General features: G+C 41.8%; 2 protein-coding genes across 4 annotated transcripts in view; both read right to left on the bottom strand.

The window, feature by feature from the left end:
• BCKDHB (branched chain keto acid dehydrogenase E1 subunit beta) overlaps positions 1–15,440 on the bottom strand; it is a 42,723-nt gene extending 27,283 nt beyond the window's left edge. Inside the window, exons 1-6 of one of the 3 annotated variants that reach the window (XM_033143293.1) lie at positions 15,317–15,440; positions 12,116–12,193; positions 10,784–10,852; positions 6,438–6,571; positions 5,313–5,468; positions 3,029–3,137 (exon numbers count right to left, since the gene is read on the bottom strand). In XM_033143293.1, coding sequence (XP_032999184.1) covers positions 3,029–3,137; positions 5,313–5,468; positions 6,438–6,571; positions 10,784–10,852; positions 12,116–12,179 — 532 coding nt within the window. In that variant the 5' untranslated portion in view covers positions 12,180–12,193; positions 15,317–15,440. Of the gene's footprint in view, positions 1–3,028; positions 3,138–5,312; positions 5,469–6,437; positions 6,572–10,783; positions 10,853–12,115; positions 12,194–14,938; positions 14,958–15,316 lie in introns of those variants that run through there. The other 2 variants (XM_033143291.1, XM_033143292.1) reach the window with 2 other exon arrangements.
• A 5,792-nt stretch (positions 15,441–21,232) lies between these two features.
• Positions 21,233–23,640, bottom strand: LOC117044696 (nuclear receptor subfamily 0 group B member 2-like). Its single transcript, XM_033145507.1, has 2 exons — positions 22,807–23,640; positions 21,233–21,670 (listed from the first exon to the last, which is right to left on the bottom strand). Exons 1-2 carry the CDS (start codon positions 23,381–23,383, stop codon positions 21,417–21,419), a joined length of 831 nt encoding a protein of 276 aa, XP_033001398.1. The 5' UTR covers positions 23,384–23,640; the 3' UTR covers positions 21,233–21,416.
• Between the last annotated feature and the right edge of the window lie 896 nt (positions 23,641–24,536).

Raw genomic sequence — 24,536 nt, 5'->3', positions numbered from 1 at the left:
AAATATTCATTACTTAGCTTGAGAAGAGCTGCTGTGTGGTGCTCGTTGTCATAAGGAAAACATTGTGGTACAGGATATAATAGTTTCAAATATGGGTTAGACAGAAGCTTATAGAAAACGATATCAGTAATTTCTGGTTGGTGATGTATGGAAGTGAGAGCTGGACCATAAAGAAAGCTGATCGACGAAGAATTGATGCTTTTGAATTATGGTGCTGGAGGAAACTCTTGAGAGTCCCATGGACTTCAAGAAGATCAAACCTATCCATTCTGAAGGAAATCAGCCCTGAGTGCTCACTGGAAGGACAGATCCTGAAGCTGAGGCTCCAATACTTTGGCCACCGCGTGAGAAGGCTCCCTGGAAAAGATCCTGATGTTGGGAAAGATGGAGGGCACAAGGAGAAGGGGACAACAGAGGACGAGATGGTTGGACAGTGTTCTCGAAGCTACCAACATGAGTCTGACCAAACTGCAGGAGGCAGTGGAAGACAGGAGTGCCTGGCATGCTCAGGTCCATGGGGTCCCGAAGAGTCAGACACAACTAAATGACTAAACAAATAATTTCTGGTTTATGCAACACTCTGCCTCCATCTGCCACCATTTTGTGACTTGTGGGCCTCAGTTACTTTCAGCCATCTCAAGGGGGCCCTGAGCTAGAAATTTTGAGAACCTCTGGTCTTAGGTAAGCTAGGTTGAGTGTATGATTCACCAAAAGCCATCCAATTAATTTCATGTAGCTATAATTGCTGGAACCCAAGTCTCCCACTGCAAAGGCCAACATTTGCATAAATGACAATCCTGTGATTTTTAAATAGATATTGTAACATGGGGTCTAATTTCAGCTGGAAATTAGAACTTTATTAACAATAAAAATCAATGGAACCAGTTATCTAGCATTACCAAAATGCTTGGCTCAGCTGGAACTTTGCACATGCCCTGGAATGATGTGACTACGTTGGCTTTTCTCTGAGGTATGAGTGCAGTGCCACGACAAAGGAATCAGAAAAAAACTACTGTGGTTTAAACCAAATCTTCTCCCACGGAAATAACTGTGCAGTGCCTGTGCAAGAAAAGGCTTAATTTAATAGACCACAAGCCTCATTAGCCCTCAGAACCTTTGCCATATCTAATGCAAGCATATGCTCTTATTTGGCTCTGAGGACATCCTCTGGCAAACATATTCCACCAGTAACTGGATTAAGTCTAAATTTGCATTTCCTGGGAAACATTGCCCCCTTTCCCCACAAGTGACAGATTAGTCGCCTGGCTATAAGTTATGATTGGTCAAAAACCCCTTACGAACATCCTGCAGCTATGGAGTGAGTAACTTGTGTTGATATATCAGAAATGACAAGTTAATTAGCATTTAATGTCCCTTTCAACCCAGCACTGTTAAGTTAATCACCCTTTGCACAGAACTAATGGCGGCTTCGGTCGCAGAATGCCCTCCTCGGTGATGTGTGCCTATCTCCCTCATTATTAACATTCAAGAGGAAGTTCAAAATGTTCCTGTTCACTCAAGCATTTTATAACTGAAAGATGTTGTCCACATCAAACTTGTAATTATTAGCTGTGAGGATATGAGACTGCTTTTTAAAAAAAAGGTTTTCAGATGCTTTAGATTATGGGGTTTTTTTAATTGTATTGTTTTTCAGCTTTGCTCTTTACTGCCCTGGGCTCCTTTTATTATTGTTAATTGTTATTAGCATGATTATTTCTCACCTGCAAAGCTTCCTCCAATTCTAACATTCTATGAATATTCATAAATCCGAAGTCATGCATTTGGCAGAGCAAGTGTTTGATTTTATTTACAATTAATTGCAATAAAAAAACATGTCTTTGTGACAGGGCATTTTCAACACTGATTAAAAACAAGCTAGTTTTTCCCATCTTACCTGCCATGTCACTATAACAACCACTGATGCAAATCATTTCTGCACCACTCATGTCATATATGATAGAATTAAATGAAACTGAAAAGGTCATAAGCCATAAGAATAATCTCTCCACAAGATACTTAAACCTGATGATGTCAAGGTGACTCATTTTTTCCTATGAATTGCCACTACATATGTGCTCTTGATTCACTAGCAAATACAGTTTAAAAATAAAGAAACCAAACACCTCAATATAAAATTTATGTTTTGTTTAAAACAATTCTTATATTTTAAACAAAATAGAAAATTCTTTCCAGTAGCACCTTAGAGACCAACTGAGTTTGTTCTTGGTATGAGCTTTCGTGTGCATGCACACTTCTTCAGATACCTTATATTTTAAATATATTTTAAAATAGTCTTAAAACAGATTTAAAATGTTGCTATTATCAAAATAACTGACTTTTATATTCACCATAGTACTTTGCATTGCTTCCTCCTGCATCAATATCTTTACAAGACAATGCACATTGACAAGTCTTGCTAAAATTAAAAAAACTAAAAACCTTGTTCAAAGGTACAAAAGTGTATTTTTTCACCAATACTATAAATTATGCACCTAATGAAAAGACAAACAGCTTATTTCCTTCTCTCTCTTATTTTTGGCACATCAATATTTTCAACAACAGGAAATACTATTTTACCCTTTCATCATGAAGGCGTGAAAAATTCAGCAACTCTTTTGTTTATTACCGTATTTACTCAAATCTAATGCTCACATTCTTTGGCCAAATTACAGTGTGAAAATTAAGGTGCGCATTATATTCAATGGCACATTTACATTTGCTAGCAAATACTTTTTGGGGTTTCAAGGTTCTGAAAACTGAGGTGCACATTAGATTCGATGGAGCATTAGATTTTATGGTGCATTACACTAGAGTAAAAACAAACATTAAAAAAATCCAATGCTAGCAGGAAGACTACCTAAAGCCAAAGGTGTATTCTATTTCTTCATATCCAAGCAAATATTAGATAAACTAAATAAGAACATGAGAAATTTAAGCTGGCTGCTCAAATAGACCATGCTTCCTTATATGCCTATACAGAACATCATCTTCATTCACTTATTTTTATGTTGTGCATAAAAGCCTTTACCTGCTGCTCTGTACAGTATTTTAGGTTCAAAGAATATACAAGGGTTTTTATCTTCTATGCATGATAGCAATAGTCCTTTGGCTTCTACAGGACCTCTTGGAACAACAACCTGGAAAAAAGATAGAATAAGAAAATCTACAAAACAAAATACTTCGCTTATTAAGAGGCTAATTACAGAAGCAACGTAGCATACCTATCACCTTCTTATACTACTACTAGTGGTTTCAGTCCGTTAAAATAATGGGCGCTAGAACATATGTCCACCACCCCCGACCTCCTGCTAAAGCAGGCTTTGGCAGGGGGGCGGGGGGCGGGGCGGGCAAGCAGCGGCTTCTCCGCTAAAGTGGAGAAACCGCTTCTTGCCTCTCCACCACCCCCCGACCTCCCGCTAAAGCAGGCTTTGGCAGGGGGGTGGGGGGCGGGGGGGCAAACAGCGGCTTCTCCGCTAAAGTGGAGAAACCGCTTCTTGCCTCTCCACCCCCCCCACCTCCCGCTAAAGCAGTCCCCTGGAGGCCAAGTGGGCGGCGGGAAGCCCGGCTGGTGGTGGAGCCGAGCGCGGGAAGGTGCAGCGGCGAGAGCGGCAGCGTGGCCTCCCTTCTCGGCCTCCCCTGGCCTCTGGAGCGCCGACGTTCCACTTCAACCGCCCCGCTTCAACTGCCCCCGGCCGATGTCTCTCCATCCAATCCCTGTGTCCCTGGGGCACATGCGCAGTAGCGCAAACCCAGAGACACACGGACTGGACGCAGAGACACTTGCGTTTTATATATATAGATTTCTATTCAAAGTTTAATAACTACCATTATTCAATTATCAAAACTAGCTCAGAAATACCTGAAAGAGCCTACAGCTCTCTACTGTAACCACTGCATCCAATGCATTTTTTTTTCTGAATGTATGAGCACATTATAGAATAAAAAAATCTACATCTGGTCAAAGTTCAGAGCATAGCTGTCAACCTTTCCCCTTTTTTGCAGGAAATTCCCTTATTATAGCATTGGGAAACAGTAGGGAGGGTTGACAGCTATGTATATAGCAGGGGGAACAGCAGGGAGGGTTGACAGCTATGGTTCAGAGTAGTTATCAGGTATATACAATTAAAACTGGTGTGGCACAAACTACCATGGAACAAACCAAGATTGAACAAACTTACAAAAAGAGCCTCAGAAGTGCAGTATTGAAACATCACTGTATACCTATCTTGCATTGCTTTTAGAACAGGTTGAATATAATCCTCAAAATATTATCCAGTGACACTGCTGTACCTATACACTATCTGCTACTTGCCCCAATAAATTGAGGGCAAAACACTAAGGCACATCAGAAGCTAAACTCAGGCCAATGCAGTCTGCCCTATCAACTGAAATTCTGATTGTGGCACTTGTTCAAAAGCAGTACCATTTGACTGACAGTACCGTATATTGTCTTCTGATAATTCTGTTTGATTCAAGTACACTGGTATTTGATCTGTTACGAGTTTATTAAAAAAAAATCCTTCCAGTAGCATCTTAGAGACCAACTAAGTTTGTTCTTGGTATGAAAGCTCATACCAAGAACAAACTTAGTTGGTCTCTAAGGTGCTACTGGAAGGAATTTTTTTATTTTTTATTTTGTTTTGACTATGGCAGACCAACACGGCTACCTACCTGTAACTGGAGTTTATTAAAGGCAGTTCTAATCATCACTATTAAACAGACTCTACTCAAGCAGCCATGCTGGCAAAAGGTTCCCAGTTGATAGTTCCTAAAGATTTCCCAAGAGATTTTGTAAGTTCTTCTCTAAACTATGTTTGTTTTTGTGGGAAGTATAAACAGCTGAATCATACGAAGAACTGATCCCCTACTTTCAGTCTGAAGTGATACATTCCAGCAATAACTGCAATACACAATTCCATTCATGGTGAGCTGCATCTTTTTAATGCATATATGATAGTGTAGCACTTCCTTCTTCAATGAAGACTCAAGCTCAATTCAAATGTTTGATTTTCATTTAATTTTAGCATTTAATTTTGGGGTGGTGAAGTCCTCACAGTACTCTGCTACCACATTAGTAGATAGTGATCCTTATCCATAAAGGAACCATGTGAAAAATTAGTTAACATGTCAAAACATGTTAACAGAAAGGGGAATCTACAGATCTACAGAGTCCATCTACAAACATCACCAGATTAATTCACAAGGTTAACATGGCAATTGCTTAAGTCACAGAGAGCCTCCCATGAGGAATAGCTACTGTAATGGTAAATCCACACCAACTATAATAAAATCCATTTATCCAATTACCATACCTTTAGTCCTGGACAATGAGCAAAAAAGGCTTCAGGGCTTTGAGAGTGATATAATGCACCATGACCCACACAACCCCAAGGGGCTCTTATAGTGAGGCTTCCACAATCAAAGAGATTTCCAGAGCGATACCGATACTTTGCTGCCTCATTAACAATCTGAGGGGAAGATACATTTATTTATTTAATCTTGAATGTACTCAGGCACACACATACTATGCATTTTGATCGATCATGTTCCATTGCACAGACACCCCAAATTTTAAAAACAAATACTAATACATTTTTACATCATTTTCTTTGCTTTAGAACACATTTCCTTGAGCCAGCTACAGATGTAACACAGATTTCTAGTATCTGATTCCTACAAATTACCCTTATGTGTTGCTCTTTATTATTTCTGTAACAAAGTACATTTTATCAAGTATGCAACAGCTGAAGTCAAAGCTAAATACAAATGTTCAGTTTTTAGCCTAGCTCCAATACTTTTTCACTGAGGGCTGCCTCACATTACAAGCAGCAGCAAGAAGTAGCACCAAAATTGCATTCACACCTCTATTTTCCACCACTTTTTGAAATGTCTGCTAGGGCAGTGTTTTTCAACCACTGTTCCGCGGCACACTAGTGTGCCGCGAGATGTTGCCTGGTGTGCCGTGGGAAAATTACTTTATATATAGTCAATATAGGCACAGAGTTAAATTTTTTAACATTTTCTAATGGTGGTGTGCCTCGTGATTTTTTTCATGAAACAAGTGTGCCTTTGCCCAAAAAAGGTTGAAAAACACTGTGCTAGGGGACTCATACTTTTCCCCTCTAAGGAGATACAAGGATACTATCTGCCCACAGAAGAGCTGTAAATTTTCTTTTTCTTTTTCTTCTTTTTACTGCATGTTAGAAGGATGAAGAGCAAGCACAGGCACCACTGCATTGACACATACAATTTTGGTGCTTCATGTAACATGCAAAGTGCCAAAACCTTATCAGCATCCCCACCTAGTCTAGTCATATTGACATTCTGCTTCAGCCTCTCTCATGTCCAATCCCATTTCTGTTCAGCTTTTCATTACTTTAAGGAAAAATAACAATAAACTGTTTTCTTATTTTCAGCATCTTAGATTATGCACCAACCTGATCAAAGGCAGGATAGATATAGTCAGCAAACTGAATTTCTGCAATGGCTGTAGCACCAGTTACTGCAACTCCAATGCCAAATCCTACAATTCCTTGTTCGCATAAAGGAGTATTGAACACTCTGTCTTTACCTACAAAAATAAGAGTTTCTCTTAATAAACCTTTTAAAATAAGAATATAGGGTAGATGCACAGATGCAAAAGATACTTCTCAGAGTACAAGCTACTTAGTGGAATTCAGGAGCCTACAAAGTGAAAATAACTTTTTTTACTAATAGCTTCTAAATCCGAAGTAGTGATGGCAAAGAACAATGATGGGAAAGTCTGAAGCCACAGAGCTTTTCTCCAGTAACTTTTGTTTGTTTTGAAATATGTTCAATATTTGATTTGGTGTGGTTTCTTATCAAACCCAAGCTAAATTTACAGGAATGGGCGAATTCAGTTCGGATGACTATCATATCTACTACTGTGGGCAGGAATCCCGTAAAAGAAATGGAGTGGCCCTCATAGTCAACAAAAGAGTGGCGAAAGCTGTACTGGGATGCAACTTCAAAAATGATAGAATGATCTCGATACGAATCCAAGGCAGTCCTTTTAACATCACAGTAATCCAAGTTTATGCACCAACTACCAGTGCTGAAGAAACCGAAATTGATCAATTCTATGAAGACTTACAACACCTTATAGAAATGACACCAAAGAAGGATGTTCTTCTCATTATAGGGGATTGGAATGCTAAAGTAGGAAGTCAAGAGATAAAAGGAACAACTGGCAAGTTTGGCCTTGGAGATCAAAATGAAGCAGGGCAAAGGCTAATAGAGTTCTGTCAAGAGAACAAGCTGGTCATCACAAACACTCTTTTCCAACAACACAAGAGACGACTCTACACATGGACATCACCAGATGGGCAACATCGAAATCAGATTGATTATATTCTCTGCAGCCAAAGATGGAGAAGCTCTATACACTCAGCAAAAACAAGACCTGGAGCTGACTGTGGCTCAGATCATCAGCTTCTTATAGCAAAATTCCAGCTTAAACTGAAGAAAGTAGGAAAAACCACTGGGCCAGTAAGATTCAATCTAAATCAAATTCCTTATGAATACACAGTTGAAGTGAAGAACAGGTTCAAGGATTTAGATTTGGTGGATAGAGTACCTGAAGAACTGTGGATGGAGGCTCGTAACATTATACAGGAGACAGCAACGAAAACCATCCCAATGAAAAAGAAATGCAAGAAAGCAAAGTGGCTGACCAATGAGGCCTTACAAATAGCGGGGGAGAGAAGACAAGCAAAATGCGAAGGAGATCGTGAAAGATACAGGAAATTGAATGCAGATTTCCAAAGAATAGCAAGGAGAGACAAGAGGGCCTTTCTAAACGAGCAATGCAAAGAAATAGAGGAAAATAACAGAATGGGAAAAACCAGAGATTTATTCAAGAAAATTGGAGATATGAAAGGAACTTTTCGTACAAAGATTACCACAATTAAGGACAAAAGTGGAAAGGACCTAACAGAAGCAGAAGACATCAAGAAGAGGTGGCAAGAATACACAGAGGAATTATACCAGAAAGATATGGAGGTCTCATACACCCCAGGAAATGTGGTTGCTGACCTTGAGCCAGACATCCTGGAGAGTGAAGTCAAATGGGCCTTAGAAAGCCTTGCTAACAACAAGGCCAGTGGAAGTGATGATATTCCAGCTGAACTATTTAAAATTTTAAAAGAGGATGCTGTTAAGGTGCTGCACTCAATATGCCAGCAAGTTTGGAAAACTCAGCAGTGGCCAGAGGATTGGAGAAGATCAGTCTACATCCCAATCCCAAAGAAGGGCAGTGCCAAAGAATGCTCCAACTACCGCACAATTGCACTCATTTCACACGCTAGCAAGGTTATGCTTAAAATTCTACAAGGCAGGCTTAAGCAGTATGTGGACCGAGAACTCCCAGAAGTGCAAGCTGGATTTCGAAGGGGCAGAGGAACCAGAGACCAAATTGCAAACATGCGCTGGATTATGGAGAAAGCCAGAGAGTTCCAGAAAAACATCTACTTCTGCTTCATTGATTATGCAAAAGCATTTGACTGTGTCGACCACAGCAAACTATGGCAAGTTCTTAAAGAAATGGGAGTGCCGGATCACCTCATTTGCCTCCTGAGAAATCTCTATGTGGGACAAGAAGCTACAGTTAGAACTGGATATGGAACAACTGATTGGTTCAAAATTGGGAAAGGAGTACGACAAGGCTGTATATTGTCTCCCTGCTTATTTAACTTATATGCAGAATTCATCATGCGAAAGGCTGGACTGGATGAATCTCCAACCGGAATTAAGATTGCCGGAAAAAATATCAACAACCTCAGATATGCTGATGATACTACCTTGATGGCAGAAAGTGAGGAAGAATTGAAGAACCTTTTAATGAGGGTGAAAGAAGAGAGCGCAAAATATGGTCTGAAGCTCAACATCAAAAAAACTAAGATCATGGCCACTGGTCCCATCACCTCCTGGCAAATAGAAGGGGAAGAAATGGAGGCAGTGAGAGATTTCACTTTCTTGGGTTCCATGATCACTGCAGATGGTGACAGCAGTCACGAAATCAGAAGACGCCTGCTTCTTGGGAGAAAAGCAATGACAAACCTAGACAGCATCTTAAAAAGCAAAGACATCACCTTGCCGACAAAAGTCCGTATAGTTAAAGCTATGGTTTTCCCAGTAGTAATGTACGGAAGTGAGAGCTGGACCATAAAGAAGGCTGATCGCCGTAGAATTGATGCTTTTGAATTATGGTGCTGGAGGAGACTCTTGAGAGTCAAACCTATCCATTCTCAAAGAAATCAGCCCTGAGTACTCACTAGAAGGACAGATCCTGAAGTTGAGGCTCCAGTACTTTGGCCACCTCATGAGAAGAGAAGAATCCCTAGAAAAGACCCTGATGTTGGGAAAGATGGAGGGCACAAGGAGAAGGGGACGACAGAGGATGAGATGGTTGGACAGTGTTCTTGAAGCTACTAACATGAGTTTGGCCAAACTGCGAGAGGCAGTGAAGGATAGGCGTGCCTGGCGTACTCTGGTCCATGGGGTCACGAAGAGTCGGACACGACTGAACGACTGAACAACAACAACAAAAACATTTAATGTATCATGTGTAAGTGGACACCTAAAAACATAGTTTGATATATTTATGAAATGTTACCATATGAATACTTTAGCTTTATGCAAGCATAGTTACAAATATATCTGGTGTTAAAAGGGGCCATTGTTACAATATATAGTACTAATATGCAGACAAAGAAACTTGTGTGTTTAAAGAAAAGGGTAAGGAAAGTAACACCTACACTAGTAACTGTTTATTAATGTTGCAGTTGCAATATATTTGTGATCAGAGCAACCCTAACCACTAATCCACATTGCTGGCAGGGGTTAGGATTGGGAGAGGTTCCACTGGGCTCTACCAGTGTGGAAGGAGTTGTGCCGTCCCAGAACCCCCTGCCAAAATGCAGTGGAATGCACACTATTAGCCATGTTCTCACTAGCAGCAACCAGATTAAGTTTCCCAAACAGAGCATTTCACTGGTAAATCTAAAGCCAGTTTAAAACAGAAGTGTGCAGATCTATATTTCTCCACATACCACAGCATACAAAACCACCACAAGCCAGACATCATTAATAACAAATCTTAATCTACTTGTTTCATTTGCAAAATGTTATATAGTAGTTCTTGATATATCAACATGTAAAATGTTGTTCCTTGCAACTGCAATCTTTCCCCTTGTTGGGCAAATTGAATTGCTGAGCTCTATCAGCATATACCACGGACCCCAAATAAAACCATCTCGTGTCAGAAGCACAGTTTAGCACAAATGAATGCACTGTTCTAACAAACCTTGACATTAAATGAAAATTTGCTATGTTTTAAAATGCTAAATATGGGATTCCTTGGTGCAGCATATTAATAGTTCTGCACATCCTGCATAGCTGTCAAAGAGCCTTAAAAATCATTCAATTTTAGTAACCTTCTAAACCAAGGTGAACTAGGCTGTAATTCTATACAGTACCCACTTTCCTAGAAGTAAATCCTTCTTACCTCCACCAGGCTTACTTCTGAATAGACATTATAGGAATGTGCTGTTAGCTCATTTTTAAACTTTGGAAATAGCTGCCTGCATTGGCTTCTCTGATCACCTTTACAAGAAGGAAATAACAATTTCTCAAGTGGAATCAAACATGTAACCTCTCTCTCTTTATGTACTGTGTGTGTGTGTGTGTGTGTGATATAATAGTTGATGTAAACAGGAAGAGAAACAACAATCTGGCAAATGTATCATATAAGTTGTAAACTCACCATATTTGTCTCTCAAGCCAAGAGTGCACCTAAAGACTCCACCAAAGGATACATCTTCACCAAATATTACTGCAAGTGTACAATAAGGAATTAAGTAAATAATTCCTCAAGAATACAAAATGATTGTTAGCTAGTAATGATTAGAAATTAAAAGGAATCTCAAGTTCAACCTGAACCTTTGCATACTTTGCATTATATTATTCAATATAATCAAAACTCTGGCTGCACAGTAAAGGTAAAGGTAAAGGGACTCCTGACCATTAGGTCCAGTCACGAACGACTCTGGGGTTGCGGTGCTCATCTCACTTTACTGGCCAAGGGAGCCGGCGTACAGCTTCCAGGTCATGAGGCCAGCATGACTAAGCCACTTCTAGCAAACCAGAACAGCACACGGAAATGCCGTTTACCTTCCTGCCAGAGCAGTACCTATTTATCTACTTGCACTTAGATGTGCTTTCGAACTGCTAGGTTGGCAGGAGCTGGGACCGAGCAACGGGAGCTCACCCCGCCACAGGGATTCGAACCGCTGACCTTCTGATCGGCAAGCCGTAGGCTCTGTGATTTAGACAACAGTGCCACCCGTGTCCTAGCAGGATGTATAGCTACCACCAAATCCACAGGCCTATTGCTTACTTTGTGAGGTTATGGCTGGTCCTATCGAACTAGTGGGTATTATGCCCGTTAAATTAACGGGCGCTAGGACACTGTGTCACGCTCGGCTGCACAATCTCGAGCCGCGGGCGGGGCTGCGAGAAGCAAGCGGCGATGTTGCTGGGGTGGGGGGGGGGCGACATCAACGCTCTCAGCCCGGTCTCTTCCGCGCATGCGCCCAGCCTCACAGGCACGCCCCCTCGCTCTCGTCCTCGTCCTCGCCCCGCCCCTTCCCGCTCTCACGTCCGGGCATTCCCTGGCTGGCTTGCCGCCTCCTTGCTTACTGACAGCCAGCCGGCTCCCCCCTTCCTTCCTTCCTCCTTCCCTCCCACCTTCTCCTCGCGCCAACCTTTCCTGAAGTGTCTCTGCGTTCCAAGTCCCAACGGCTGCCCGTGGGGCACATGCACAGTAGCGCAATCCCACGGACACAGGGACTGGACGCAGAGACACTTGCATTTTATTAGTGTAGATTGTGATTCTGAATAGTTTCTAACAGATCAAAGTCAATGCTTAATTTTTTTAGAATTCTACTATGTTCTTGTGCTACACGAATCTCAAATTAATTCGTATTTACATACAAATTTTACATTAATTCAGATTTAGTTTAAGAGTGTGCATTCAATAAAAAGGGTTTCTAACAAAAGAACCTCCACAGACATAATTTTAGATATAAAACTATACCTGCTGTTGGATCTTTGGACAAGGCATTATCCAAGGCACTTGTAATAGACTGGAAAAGGTTCATTTTCTGTGTCTGGCCTGTGCAAAGAGACCAATAAGTTAAACAACACAACAGTTAAATACCAAATACTTGAAATATTGGGTTCCAATCAACAGAGACAGCATGATATATTTCCAAACTACAACATTTGCCATGACCTAAGTGCCTTCAGCTATTCACTGTTCATTTCACTACCTATAACTTCATAAAGGGTCCATGCAATAAGGGTTAAGATTCCTTGTTAGCTATCACTTTCTGTGCTATTGACTGTAGTTGAGCGCTTCATAAGGCCAAATGAAACACATCAAGTATGAAATGTTCACCAGTCATCAATAGTTAATTGTCTTTCTTGTACATTAAATACCGTATATACTCGAGTATAAGTCGACCCAAATATAAGCCGAGGCACCTAATTTCCCTACAAAAATGTGGGAAAGCTTATTGACTCAAGTATAAGCCGGTTCACCTTTGCCACTGTGGTAGAGGAGGAACGAGCAGCCCTTTGGGCTGCTCCTTCCTCTTCCTCCTTTGCTGCTGTGGAGCTCACCCCGTCGCAGGGTTTCGAACCGCCATTCTTCTGATCAGCAAGCCCTAGGGCTCTGTGGTTTAACTCACAGCGCAATGTTCCCTTGTGTTATACATAGAAGGCTGGGATCCTGTCCTGTTTAAGCAGGAGCCAGGGAAAGTGAGCACCTGTGGGGTTTTAATACTTCCCTAACTGATAGGCTTTCTGCCTTCTGGGGTCTAAAGTTTGCATTTATGTGAGCACTTCAGGAATGGAACAAGCTGCCTGGGGAGAGTAAAGTACCACCGTTCTTGTACACCTCTTAAGGAATGGTTGACTTGAGTATAAGCCGAGGGCAGCTTTTAAAGCACAAAAAGTGTGCTGAAAAACTAGGCTTATACTCAAGTATATACGGTAGCTTCTGCTACAGTAGGCATCCAAAAGCTGAATAATTAAATTTTAAGACACATTCACCATGAATAATCTTTGGGAGGCTCAGTTTTGTTCAACACCTTTGCCTAGATACCAAGGTTGCAATCCTAACCCCACTTACACTGGAGTAAGATACAATTAATTAAATAGGATTACCTCTAAGTAAACATGGATAGGATTATGTTTTTTAATCATTGTACTCTTCAGTAACCGCTTAAGATGAGGAATAGGGGATGCCTGAATAATACATAACACTAGTTCCCCTCTGCAGTATTGTAATATTTGGATGTTACTGGTTTGAGCTGGTTTTGCAATGTTTCAATTGAAATTGTAATCTAATTATTTTAATTATAACATTAAAATGTATATACTCCACGCTGGGACCTTATGGAAAACCAGATTGTAAATCCTATTAGTATCAACTAGAAAAAATACTAGAAAAAAATATTGTATTGAAATGAGCTATTCCTGTTTCTTATTGAAATAATAAGAAACAGATAAAGCAGGTATTTGGAATAATGAAATGTCTCCATCCCTTCATTTTCTCACCTAGCCGTACACAGAAATAGTCAAGCCTTGTGCACAGCATAGTTATATCACATAGGGGTCAGTACTGAGATCAAGCCCCAGTATAAGATGAACCATTGCTGGAACTCATAATAAACTAGCAAACCCATGAAGATAATAGGCCATCAGAGTAATTTATAGCAGAAATCACTGGAATCATTTTCCTGCACTGAAATACTACACGTACGGTAGATACCATGCCCTACAACAGCTCTTCTAGAGAAGTACCCAATTGTTTGCCTTTGTTCATGTGAATGTAGACATTCTGCATGCACTCATAATAAGCTATCCTTTTAGCATTCTTCCACCACCAGCTATTCAATGGTATTTAGGAAGCAAGGAAGTGGAATTACTTAACAGGTGTAACTGTCTATCTCTGCACCCTAAAGTACAAAATTATTATAGTTCTGAAGCCTGACTGACACAATTCCTCTTCACTAAGTGACCTCATGTACGAACTATAAAACAGCACAGGCCACATCTCCAAGAATTCATTTCAGCATATGTAAACTTTTGCGTTTTAAAAATCTGTGCAGATAAATCATGGCAGGCTGGTGTCACAGAGTTCTAGTAGTACCATCGTTTACATATACAGTGGTACCTCGGTTTACGAACTTAATCCGTTCCGGAAGTCCGTTCTTAAACCGAAACCGTTCTTAAACCGAGGCACGCTTTCCCTAATGAGGCCTCCCGCTGCCAGTGGCCTTCCACCGTTCAGATTTCGTTCTTATACCGAGGTAAAATTTGCAAACCGGGACACTACTTCCAGTTTTGTGGAGTTTGTAAACCAAATAGTTCGTAAACAGGACTATTCGTAAACCAAGGTACCACTGTACGCCTGTGTGTACGGCAGGCGGTTTTCATGATTTTTACTGTCATTCCTACCCACAGGAGGAGTGTGTGTTCATCAGTAACATCTCTCACTCCCTAGCACCAATATGTACAAGACGCTCTGTTTTGGGAGCTCCACGTTCAAGGGGTTGAAGGAGAAAAACCCTATGCCAACATTAAGTGAATGTGACCAGATGCAAAGAACTACAGCAAACTACCAGCTAGGTGCCAGCTACACCTCTCAATTCCTGCCATAACTGCTTTAAAAACGTGCCAGTGTCCTTATGTCCTCTTTGGCACCTGGCTGCCTTGCAGTAACACAATGAGGTGGGCAACCTAAATTTTAATAACGCAAGCACCACCACCAAGGGGGGGGGGATAAAAAAAAGTTTGATTTATTTCTGCCCCCCATTCACAAAGCGATCGCCCTGTAACTACAAGCCTTCACCCTCCCCAGCAGCAACATGAGGCTGAGTCTCCATAGGACATAGGAACCAAGCGGGAAGGAGAAGGGAGAACAGACTGCACCACTTAAGGGGGCGAAGGGGGTGGGAGGTGCCTTTTTAACATTCGGCTGCACGTAAAAGATTATTCAGAAATAAAAGGCGCGGAACCTAGAAAAGGGTCCTATCGCCTGGTGCTCGGTTTTAGAGTAACGGCATCCGGTGGGGTGTGTGAAAATGTCTTTTTTTTCCCCCTCCTGAAATGGTGCAGTCCATTCTACCGCCTCAGCTTTGCGCCGCCTTATTCCGCCGGGCGCGTGAACGGGAAAGCGAGGTCGGCTCGCTTCTCCTCAGGAGCGAGTGAGGAGGACGGAAGCTCTCACCATATTGGGTGGGCTCTGGGTCCGGCTGAAAAGTGAAATGCGCCGCGTGCCTGCGACTCAGAAGTCCCGTCGCGAAACGTAGCCGCGGCCGAGGTCTCGACGCCGACGCCGCAGCAGCGCCGCGCAGCGCGAGCCCAGCGAACGCCATGTCGGCCGCTGACGAGGAACGCGCACGCGCGCGCTCGTGGTCTCGCTACGCCGACCCTGAGAGCGCAGGCGGGGACCACACCGGACATTCTCATTGGCAGCTTTGCGAGCGGGGACGGGCCAATCAGAACCCTCCCTTGCTGGGGCGGTGGGGTTGTGTTAAAAAGACCGAGCGAGACACTGGTCTGGAAGTTAGCGGGGGGGGGGGGGAATGGCGTTGTAAGACGCATGCGCAGAGGATTGGTTTGTATTAGGTGCAAAGGAAAAGAGGAAATTGAGAGGTGCGCGTGTGAGATAAAGGGAATCTTGGCAGCGATTTGACTTTTAAAACTGCAGAGTTGTTCGGAAGCGGCACTTCCTGCCATTTTGTGCTCTCTCACCTGCAAAGATAAAAACAACCACCACCACCATGGACACATTCAGGACACACACACCCAAATAAAGATAGAAGCAAAGTCGATGTTCATAAACTTTCTCAAGTCAGGTCTTATTTCTTGAGGGAGATTGTATTCATTTATTTGTTAGTTGTGAAACATGTTAGAAATCCCCTGCTAGTGCAAGGTGGAAGGGTGAGTGACAGAGCCTATGCTTTGCATACAAAACTATTCTGTCATCAAATTGCAGCACCTGAATCGAGTCTCACTTACGTTAATCGTTTCTTAAACATGCTTATTTGAATTAATGAAAAATGCAAATGTTTTCCATATGTTGCCAAGGTGAGTTGATGGAAGCCCTGATATATCTTTAGAACACCAAATATGGCACCGCCATGAGAGGGACACCTGCAGAACATTCCATCCATGGAACCATTGTGCCTGCTGAAACAAGGTGGGTGTGGGAGAAGAGCAGCATAGGGGTGGCCCGTGATGCACTCTGTACTCCTTCAGTCCACAGCCACACCGCCACGAACCGGACCAAACAATTTCCCTCAACCGTCAACCTCAATTTCCCTCTGCCATCCCCCACTTGCCTGCCTCTCAACCAGTTCATAGCGTGCGTGGCGCTGCCTGTCAGCTTCCGCCTTCTTAGTTCCAGGGTTGCATATGTAGAACTCAGCAGGGAGGAGGGGGGAATTAGAAATCCATTGTCTCTGGCTCTACCTACAGTTGGTCTCCCTGCCTTTCACCCTACCAGTCTCGACGGACACCAGCCACTAATGCTACAGCATCTTACTTACATCTTCAGACGTTTCGCTTGAATGCCCGTTGCAATGTAGTCTGCAAAGTGCATCATTCATGTTGCAATTCTCTGACAACCCACAAGATGGCATAGAAAAATAAGGAACAGCAATACAGTAAGTAGAAACCTTGCTTTAGTTATCTAGTGATGTACTAGGGCACACTAAGCAAGGGTGGGGACCCTGTAGTCCTCCAGATGTGGCTGAACTCTAAGCTCCCATCAGCCTCAATTACCAATGATCAGGGATGGTAGAAGCAGCTGTAGGAAGAGGATAGGACAGAGTATATGGATTATGAATTAAATGCAGCACTGTAGGAGTCCATTTGTAAAATGGCAATACCCATCACTTCTGCCCATGTAAAATCCATCTTTGTCAACTTTGTTAATAATAAAGCAGTGTTATCTTATTTGAAATGCTTTGCGATATAGCATCAAATGCGGACGTCCCCATCCTTCATCTGGCCTCCTATAGAAATTTTTCAGAGCTAATCTTGGTCTCTTCCTCTGAAATACAAGATTATTAATCATTCTTTGCCAGAGGTAGGATGGAGAGACAGAGGAGGCACTTGGAACAGATGTAGAAATGTAAGAAATATCATATTTACTGGTGCAATTCAGTCCAAAATAGATATATTAAGCTTCTTCCATCTGCCCAGATTACACATAATCTTTTTGACGAAAGGAATAAAATTTAAATAATGCAATGTATTTAAATTTCAAGGGATCTGCATCCTTAAGTAATGGAAATCCTTACAACGTATCAGGGTGTTAACTTTTAAAAGTTCCAGTTGTGTATTTGAATTGACATTACAATACAAAAACAATTTATCCCAGTTAGAACATAGTCCAGCTTCTTTCTCAAAAACTGATGATTCAGTCCTCAATGCAGTGATAGTCCCTTTGGGATTACGCTTCATACAAATAATATTGTCCACATATGTTCTTTGCCCTCTGCCTGCTATCCTTTAATAAATAAATTATATCTTAATGCTATAGCCAGGGGGATTGTCAAGAGCATGAGTGACAAAAAGAAAAGAAATAAAGAAATAAATCTTGACTCAACAGGGTGATCAGGTGATAGGATCACATTTCCTTCAAATCCTACCTGGGTTTAGGAATCACAATATCTAGAGGTATTCCAAGTATCTGAGATTCTTCCCCCATTCCAGATACTTTTAAACAAAATATTCAAATAAGGTATTAGGCACTCTTGAAATTGTAAACAGTGTCTAGGTGGGATAGGGTTTAATGTCCAGGAAAACCCTCAACAACTTTTGTGTCCAGATTTTCACTTTTTGAAATATGGCAACCCTCTGATAAAAAAGACTGCCAAAGCAGTCTGGGCCTGGTGTCTTGCCATGCTTTAGCTTGTCAGTGTTGATAACTGATTTCTTCTTTGGTAAATGGTGTATTTGATAACTTTTGGTGTTCTTCTTTAAGTGGTTTCAAATATTGATTATCCAAATATTGATTCATATTGTTCTGTAACAGCAGTGCTATTTTTCTAGAAAAAGAGGTGCCAGAACTCACCATGAACACCTCCCTTTACCTCTTAGAATGGCAATGGCACCAACCTGAGAGATGCTGGAACTCAGCTGAGAGGTGCCAGAACTGAGTTCCCCCCTGAAAAAAGCCCTGTGTAACAGTTACTTTGACTGATACAGGTTCAAGTAACAGTGTCAGAATCGTTTGTTTATTATTTTTACCATCCTAGGGTTCTGAGCCGTCAGTTTATCTCAAAGAAAACAAATGTGGTTGCTTCTCTTTCTCTTCCTTTAGAGCATTTGCTAAGAGTTTAGGGCATCTATTTTCCCCTTTATTGAACTTTTTTTCCCCACAAAGTGGAGTGACTTGGCCACATAATGAGATTCCGCAGCATCGAGTTCCCATCTATGCTGCTCTAGTTTGGAATATACTAGCTGAACCAGTTTTTTATGTTTAAGTTCAAGATCTTGAATAGTTTTAAATAAATCTTCCTTAATAGGTGCATTACCTTGGATTTAATTGTGCCCCTGGAGCAGCAGACCAAAGCTTGCATTTGCTTTCCATCCTCTGCAGAATTTCTAGAAAATATTTTACAGTTCCTTCTAAAGCTTTAAGCCCACCCTGTTTACTTCCAAACTTCCCAACCCATGTGTATTCTACATTTTCTCTACTGAATGGACTTCTTGCTGAAATTTGCAGCAAACAACCCCTGTTCTGTTCACAGAAAGGTCAAATTGAGCACCACTATTTTAGTTGCTTGTTTCTCCACCCTTAGAAAACCTGGTTCCACTTGTTCTTCATCCTTGCAGAATGAGAATCAAATTATGTTAATTTTCACAATAAGAGAGAATGTGTGTGAGGAAGTAAAAGCCGTGAGGTTGCTTTCTAAGACTGCAGTCCTAACCCCACATACATGGTGGGGACAAAGGGGGCAAAACTACAATTACTTCGCTCTTCCTGTCATTGGTTTTGGCTCCACCTGCTGTTGGACTCACTCCCTTCTGCTCTACCATTCACCCAGCTGCTTATGCATTGAAGGATTCCAGCTTCCTTCCTTTACCGATTGGTATTCCGGCATAATGGTATTCCGTACTGAGCCAACCTGAAAATGATGCAAACCCTTCACCCATTCAGGTTGCAATCCTTGCAAGCCAGTGTGGTGTAGTGGTTAAGAGCGGTAGACTCCTAATCTGGTGAACTGGGTTCGTGTCTCTGCTCCTCCACATGCAGTTGCTGGGTGACCTTGGGCTAGTCACATTTCTTTGAAGTCTCTCAGCCTCACTCACCTCACAGAGTGTTTGTTGTGGGGGAGGAAGGGAAAGTAGATTGTTAGCCGCTTTGAGACTCCTTAGGGTAGTGATAAAGAGGGATATCAAATCCAAACTCTTCTTCTTCTTCTTCTTCTTCTTCTTCTTCTTCTTCTTCTTCTTCTTCTTCAGACAAATTCATTGGGCCTTTTTGTTGTTGTTGTTTAGTCGCTTACTTCCACATAAACATACATAGGAGTGCGTTATACATCTGGGTGGCCCACAGCTCCATCTTAGCAACTTCTACCTTTTATACAGGTAGTCAATATCTTGAAAGTCATTGATAGGAGAGCACCCCCTGCCCCGCCCCTTCTAACTATTACGGGTGGAATAGTAAATTTCACTGCAAGAAGTGAAGTTACAGGGAACCAGTCAGAGGGCCTTCTCAGTAGTGGCACCCTCCTTTGCATCAGATATCAAGGAGATAAATAACAATACAACTTTTAGAAGACGTCTGAAGGCAGCCCTCCCTATATAGGGAAGTTTTAGGTGATGTTTTATTATGCTTGTATATTGTTGGAAGCTGCCCAGAGTGGCTGGGGCAATTCAGTCAGATGGGCAGGGTACAAATAAAATAATAATAATAATAATTATTATTATTATTATTATTATTATTATTATTATTATTATTATTATTATTACTGCTGCTACTATGACTACTACATGCTTTTGTCTTGTTACTAGTGGAGTGGACAAGTCCTCCCTGTTTTTGGTGGAATAGTATACACTGACAATTTGTTTCAATATGCATTTAGCTTTCCTGAATATTTAAATCCAGTCTTATCTCAATTAGAACGCATTAAAAGAAACCAAACAGCAATTTTGCAACCATCATTCTGCATTGTTTAAATGTGTGAACGAAGGCAAGGAATCGTTTAGCCGAAAACTTGCACACTGGTGTTGGTATGTGAAAAACAAAGAGCAAATTATATCGAGGAGGAATTCAAAGTGCACACATAATGCTCAGGTTATACTAAGTGCATTGTAAAGTAGCAGCAACATCCCTTTCAAAACATCAAAACCCTGAATGTACTGTCATAAAATCTACTTAATTAGCAATTAAAAGACAAACCGGCATGTAGAAACAACTTAAAACCTAATGCTGCTCAGCGAGGACTTGCATACCCATGCTCACAAACATGGAGGTCACAGGTCAGTAAGGAACTGGGAAAAAGGTCTGCAAGGAAAAGACTCCAGAAGCAGCCTTTAAGAGAGAGCTACAGCTAAGTGAGGGCAGGATCACTGGGAATCTGAGGCAACAGCAGTTGTAGCACCAGGTGAGAGACAGTGGCAGTGGTTCTGGAGGAAGCCCTAGATGGAGGCCCTATACTTGTCTAAAGAATGCATGTGCCATGTATTACGTGTTAACTGGAGAAAGGTGTTTTATAGAGTGATTGGTTTAGGCTTGGATGGGAGGCAGGGACTCAAAGCTCACACAGCCATATTTGTAAAGTGACAAGAATCCATACATTGCACAGGATATACTGTACCATTTAAAGTGACCATAACTGTGTAGTAGCTAAAGTATTGACAACAAAACTAGCTGAACCACCTAATTTCAAAATCAACAGCAAATGCAAACATCACTGTCTGCTTATATTAAGAACAAACTTAAATAAAACATACTTTATTTTACATCACAGTGACGTCTGGGCTGTTTTGTCCTGTGCTGAACCATTCAATATCTGGAAATACATGGGTGGCAAAGCATTAATGAAAACAAGTGTAATGCAACAATAAGAGGGAGGAAAGTCGTTATCTAGTGGATAAGACTGGTGTAATATATATATATATATATATATTAATGCAGATCACCAAAGAAACAGGAAATGGGCAAAACAGAGGAGAGTCCTACAGTGTGGTGAGGTTCTCCACAGGGGTGGAGACAGATTCCAATGCACAGAAAGCAAGTTTTCCTATTGTTCTGGGGAACTTGCCCCTTTTGATGATAGTCCTGGTCTTCTGTGATGTCCCATCAGAGGTTAAATAAGGTCCTGTTTGGTGTAAAGTGTTTCCAGAAGTAAAGTGTTTAAGTCGACATCACCCAGGATGGGTTTGAAGAAGAGTTCTCCAATGGTATCTGGATTAAAGGTCTTCAGAAAACCAAGCAATTCCACCATCCAAGCGTATCTCCTCCTGCTTCTGCTATGAGTCATTGAGACAAACTCTAGCAGAGTGTGCTGAGCTTCCTGTTGAAGGGCCTGGACATAATGGTGGCATTTTAAGTCGTGGAGGTCTGTAAAATTAGAAATAAGGAAATCAGGGGAATAAATGCATCTTCTCGTTGTGTTGGTTCTGGGAGCAGGAAAGTGTGAAGAGCTATGGCAATGCCATTTATTGCATGTTCACTGGGGGTGTGGTCCATTTTTATCTTATGCTGGGTTCAGTGTTTCTCTTTTTTAGTAGTCCCTCATTTTGGATTCCTGCTGTTTGTTTTATGGTGGCTTCTGCTATGGGTTAGATATTTTGATTTATATAACTTGTGTTTTGATATACAGTATTGAAAACAGCCTTGTGGGGGATTGACTCCAAAAAGCTGGATTAAAAATAAATAAGGTGGACGATATTGAGCAGGTGGCAACTTCTTTCTAAATATGGAATACCATAAAGTTTTTCAACTGGTTACCACTGGAGTTAAGCGTTTACTCAAAAGCTGACAGTAATGTTTCATGAATGAGCCTTTAATTATATTTAGTGCCCAATGCTATTGACACTAATGACTCCATCCTCTTAAGATCTCTTTCGAAGGGTTTATTGTTGCTCATTCCACATTTTTGTAGCAATTGACTCCCTACATTGCAGCAGCACTTCCAGCTGGAAATACGAACCTGTGTCCCTTCATAAATTGTTGGACTACAGCTCCCATCATCCCTTACAATTGTCTACGTTGGATGGGGCTGATGTGAGTTGCAATCCACATCAGGAAGACCACTGATTCCCAACCTCTGACTTATAGTAATGTAATATCACATTTACATTGTGCATTGCTCAGTATCGCCCCTGCATACATCCTCTCACATTAGACTAGAGCCTAAAGTTTTAAGCGGTAAAGTAAATTTGCATATATTAGCCCCCATACACCCACAAACACCTGCATGTATATTGTAAAAAAAGTATATTGTAGTTTGATAGTCAGAAAGGTTTTTTTAAAAATGATTTTTGAAAACATTTAAAAACCCAATTAAAAATGCGGTTCCTCCCTCTTAAGCAACTTTTAAATTTATTTCTGCACCCTGAGCTGTGCAGTTTTAGGGTGCAATCCTGTTATTAGCACTGAAGCTGTTAAGTAAGTCCCTTGGGTATTAATAGGATCCATGCTCAAAGGACTGAGGGCAGGACTGCAGCCTTTGCAAATACCTGGACGAGACTTACCAGGATTAAATAGAACAATTCCTTTAAGATAGGCATATTCTTTTGCACAAATGTCTGCATTCCAGAACTTCCCCAGGAAATCCTTAATCTTCTGAACTTCTGCTAGTGATGCTCCCAAAGGAGAGTCCTCCACCTGTTTGTATTCACCTGCCGGAGACTGATTAAGGAGGACTGCTTTCAAGAGGCTGGGGACTGAGGTCTCCAAGAGTTCAAAGTCCACCCGCTCTTGAGCCAGACCCAGTAGGAAGAGGGGTGCCCAGCCCTGTCGTATCAAGAGGATCTGGTCCTCCAGGGGAAACTGAAAAAAAGAAGGCAGCTTTCTTATGAAAGTGATAGTTTTCAGAAGCACTTCCGATGCTCTGTTGCAGGTGACGCCCGGCATTTTCAGGATGACTCTTCGGTTTACCTCACAGGGGCACCCAATATTTGGAAACAGAAAGGGAAGGGAGAAATGCTGCGGTTTCCCTTCGGTCTTCCATCGCTCTTCGTTGTTAAGGATTTGGTAGAGGATGCTGTGGGGAGAAACGGAGCCGCTGCAACATTTGCCACCCATCTCAAACGGCCCTCGAGCAGCCATAGCAGCTTCCTAAGAGAGTGCTCAGCCCTGGGATCTTCTGCCGTTTGGAGAACTGATCAATGCAGAAATATAATGAGAAAACAGAAACGAGTATTCCTGACAACAAGGTTAGGCACGGCGTGGTTTTTATACACAGGAAGCCAAACAGTAAATAGTGACCCCAGCAGCAGTTCCCTTGAACTTTATTTGCTCCTGACTGTTTTCATCCACAGCCAACCAAGGTGTGGCTAAACAAACCCTGACAAAGGCAGAAATGGTGTGAATGAATGAGCAAGGGGGGGGGGAGCGAGCATGACGTTTATGATCATGAATCACCTCAGCATCAGGGCAATTGTTTTCCTGCCCCAACACCAAGCACTTCATATGTGAAAACAATGGCTATTATTGCAGTCACACACTTTGTATTATAAGGTCACAACCATGGCCCTGTCTTAATAGTGAGCCTGCTGACTTCCATTCTGCCATTACAGTAAGAAATTGGGGCAGTAGGTTCTATTCCCACTCCTCCACGGACTCACTGGGCAACCCTGGGCCTCTTAGTTTAACCTACCTCACTGGGTTGTGGTGCAGATAAAACAGGGATGGCTGGGGATACTGCCACTTAAGCTCCTTGGACAAAAGGTGGGATATAATTGTAAACAAATAATTAATAAAAAAATAAACTGTCTTGTTATTTTCTGGAACCAGCAGCATGTCTTGCAATGATCCCTCATGCACAGAAAATCAGTTCACCTTACTACACCTCCTCTTCTCATTACCTGAACAGATGGACACTGGGAAGAAGAAGCAGTGTCAATGCATGCTCCGGAAAATTCCATGAACACAGCAGTGGGAACACGCTAGTTACTGCAATGGGAGAATTTTAAGTTGAGCCTCTCGCCATTTCTACACCTGGTTCTGCTGCATGGAAGTGGGTGATTTTCCCTACTCCCAATAGCAGCACATCAGAAATGTGGCAGGGGAGGTGTACAGTGGTACCTCAGATTACAGACGCTTCAGGTTACAAACTCCACTAACCCAGAAATAACGCTTCAGGTTAAGAACTTTGTTTTAGGATAAGAATAGAAATTGTGCTCTGGTGGTGCAGTGGCAGCGGGAGGCCCCATTAGCTAAAGTGGTGCTTCAGGTTAAGATCAGTTTCAGGTTAAGGACG

Source organism: Lacerta agilis, chromosome 3 (assembly GCF_009819535.1).
Source record: "Lacerta agilis isolate rLacAgi1 chromosome 3, rLacAgi1.pri, whole genome shotgun sequence".
NCBI lineage: Eukaryota > Metazoa > Chordata > Lepidosauria > Squamata > Lacertidae > Lacerta > Lacerta agilis.
Note: the sequence above shows the minus strand (reverse complement) of the source record. Positions and strands in the feature narration are given on the sequence as shown.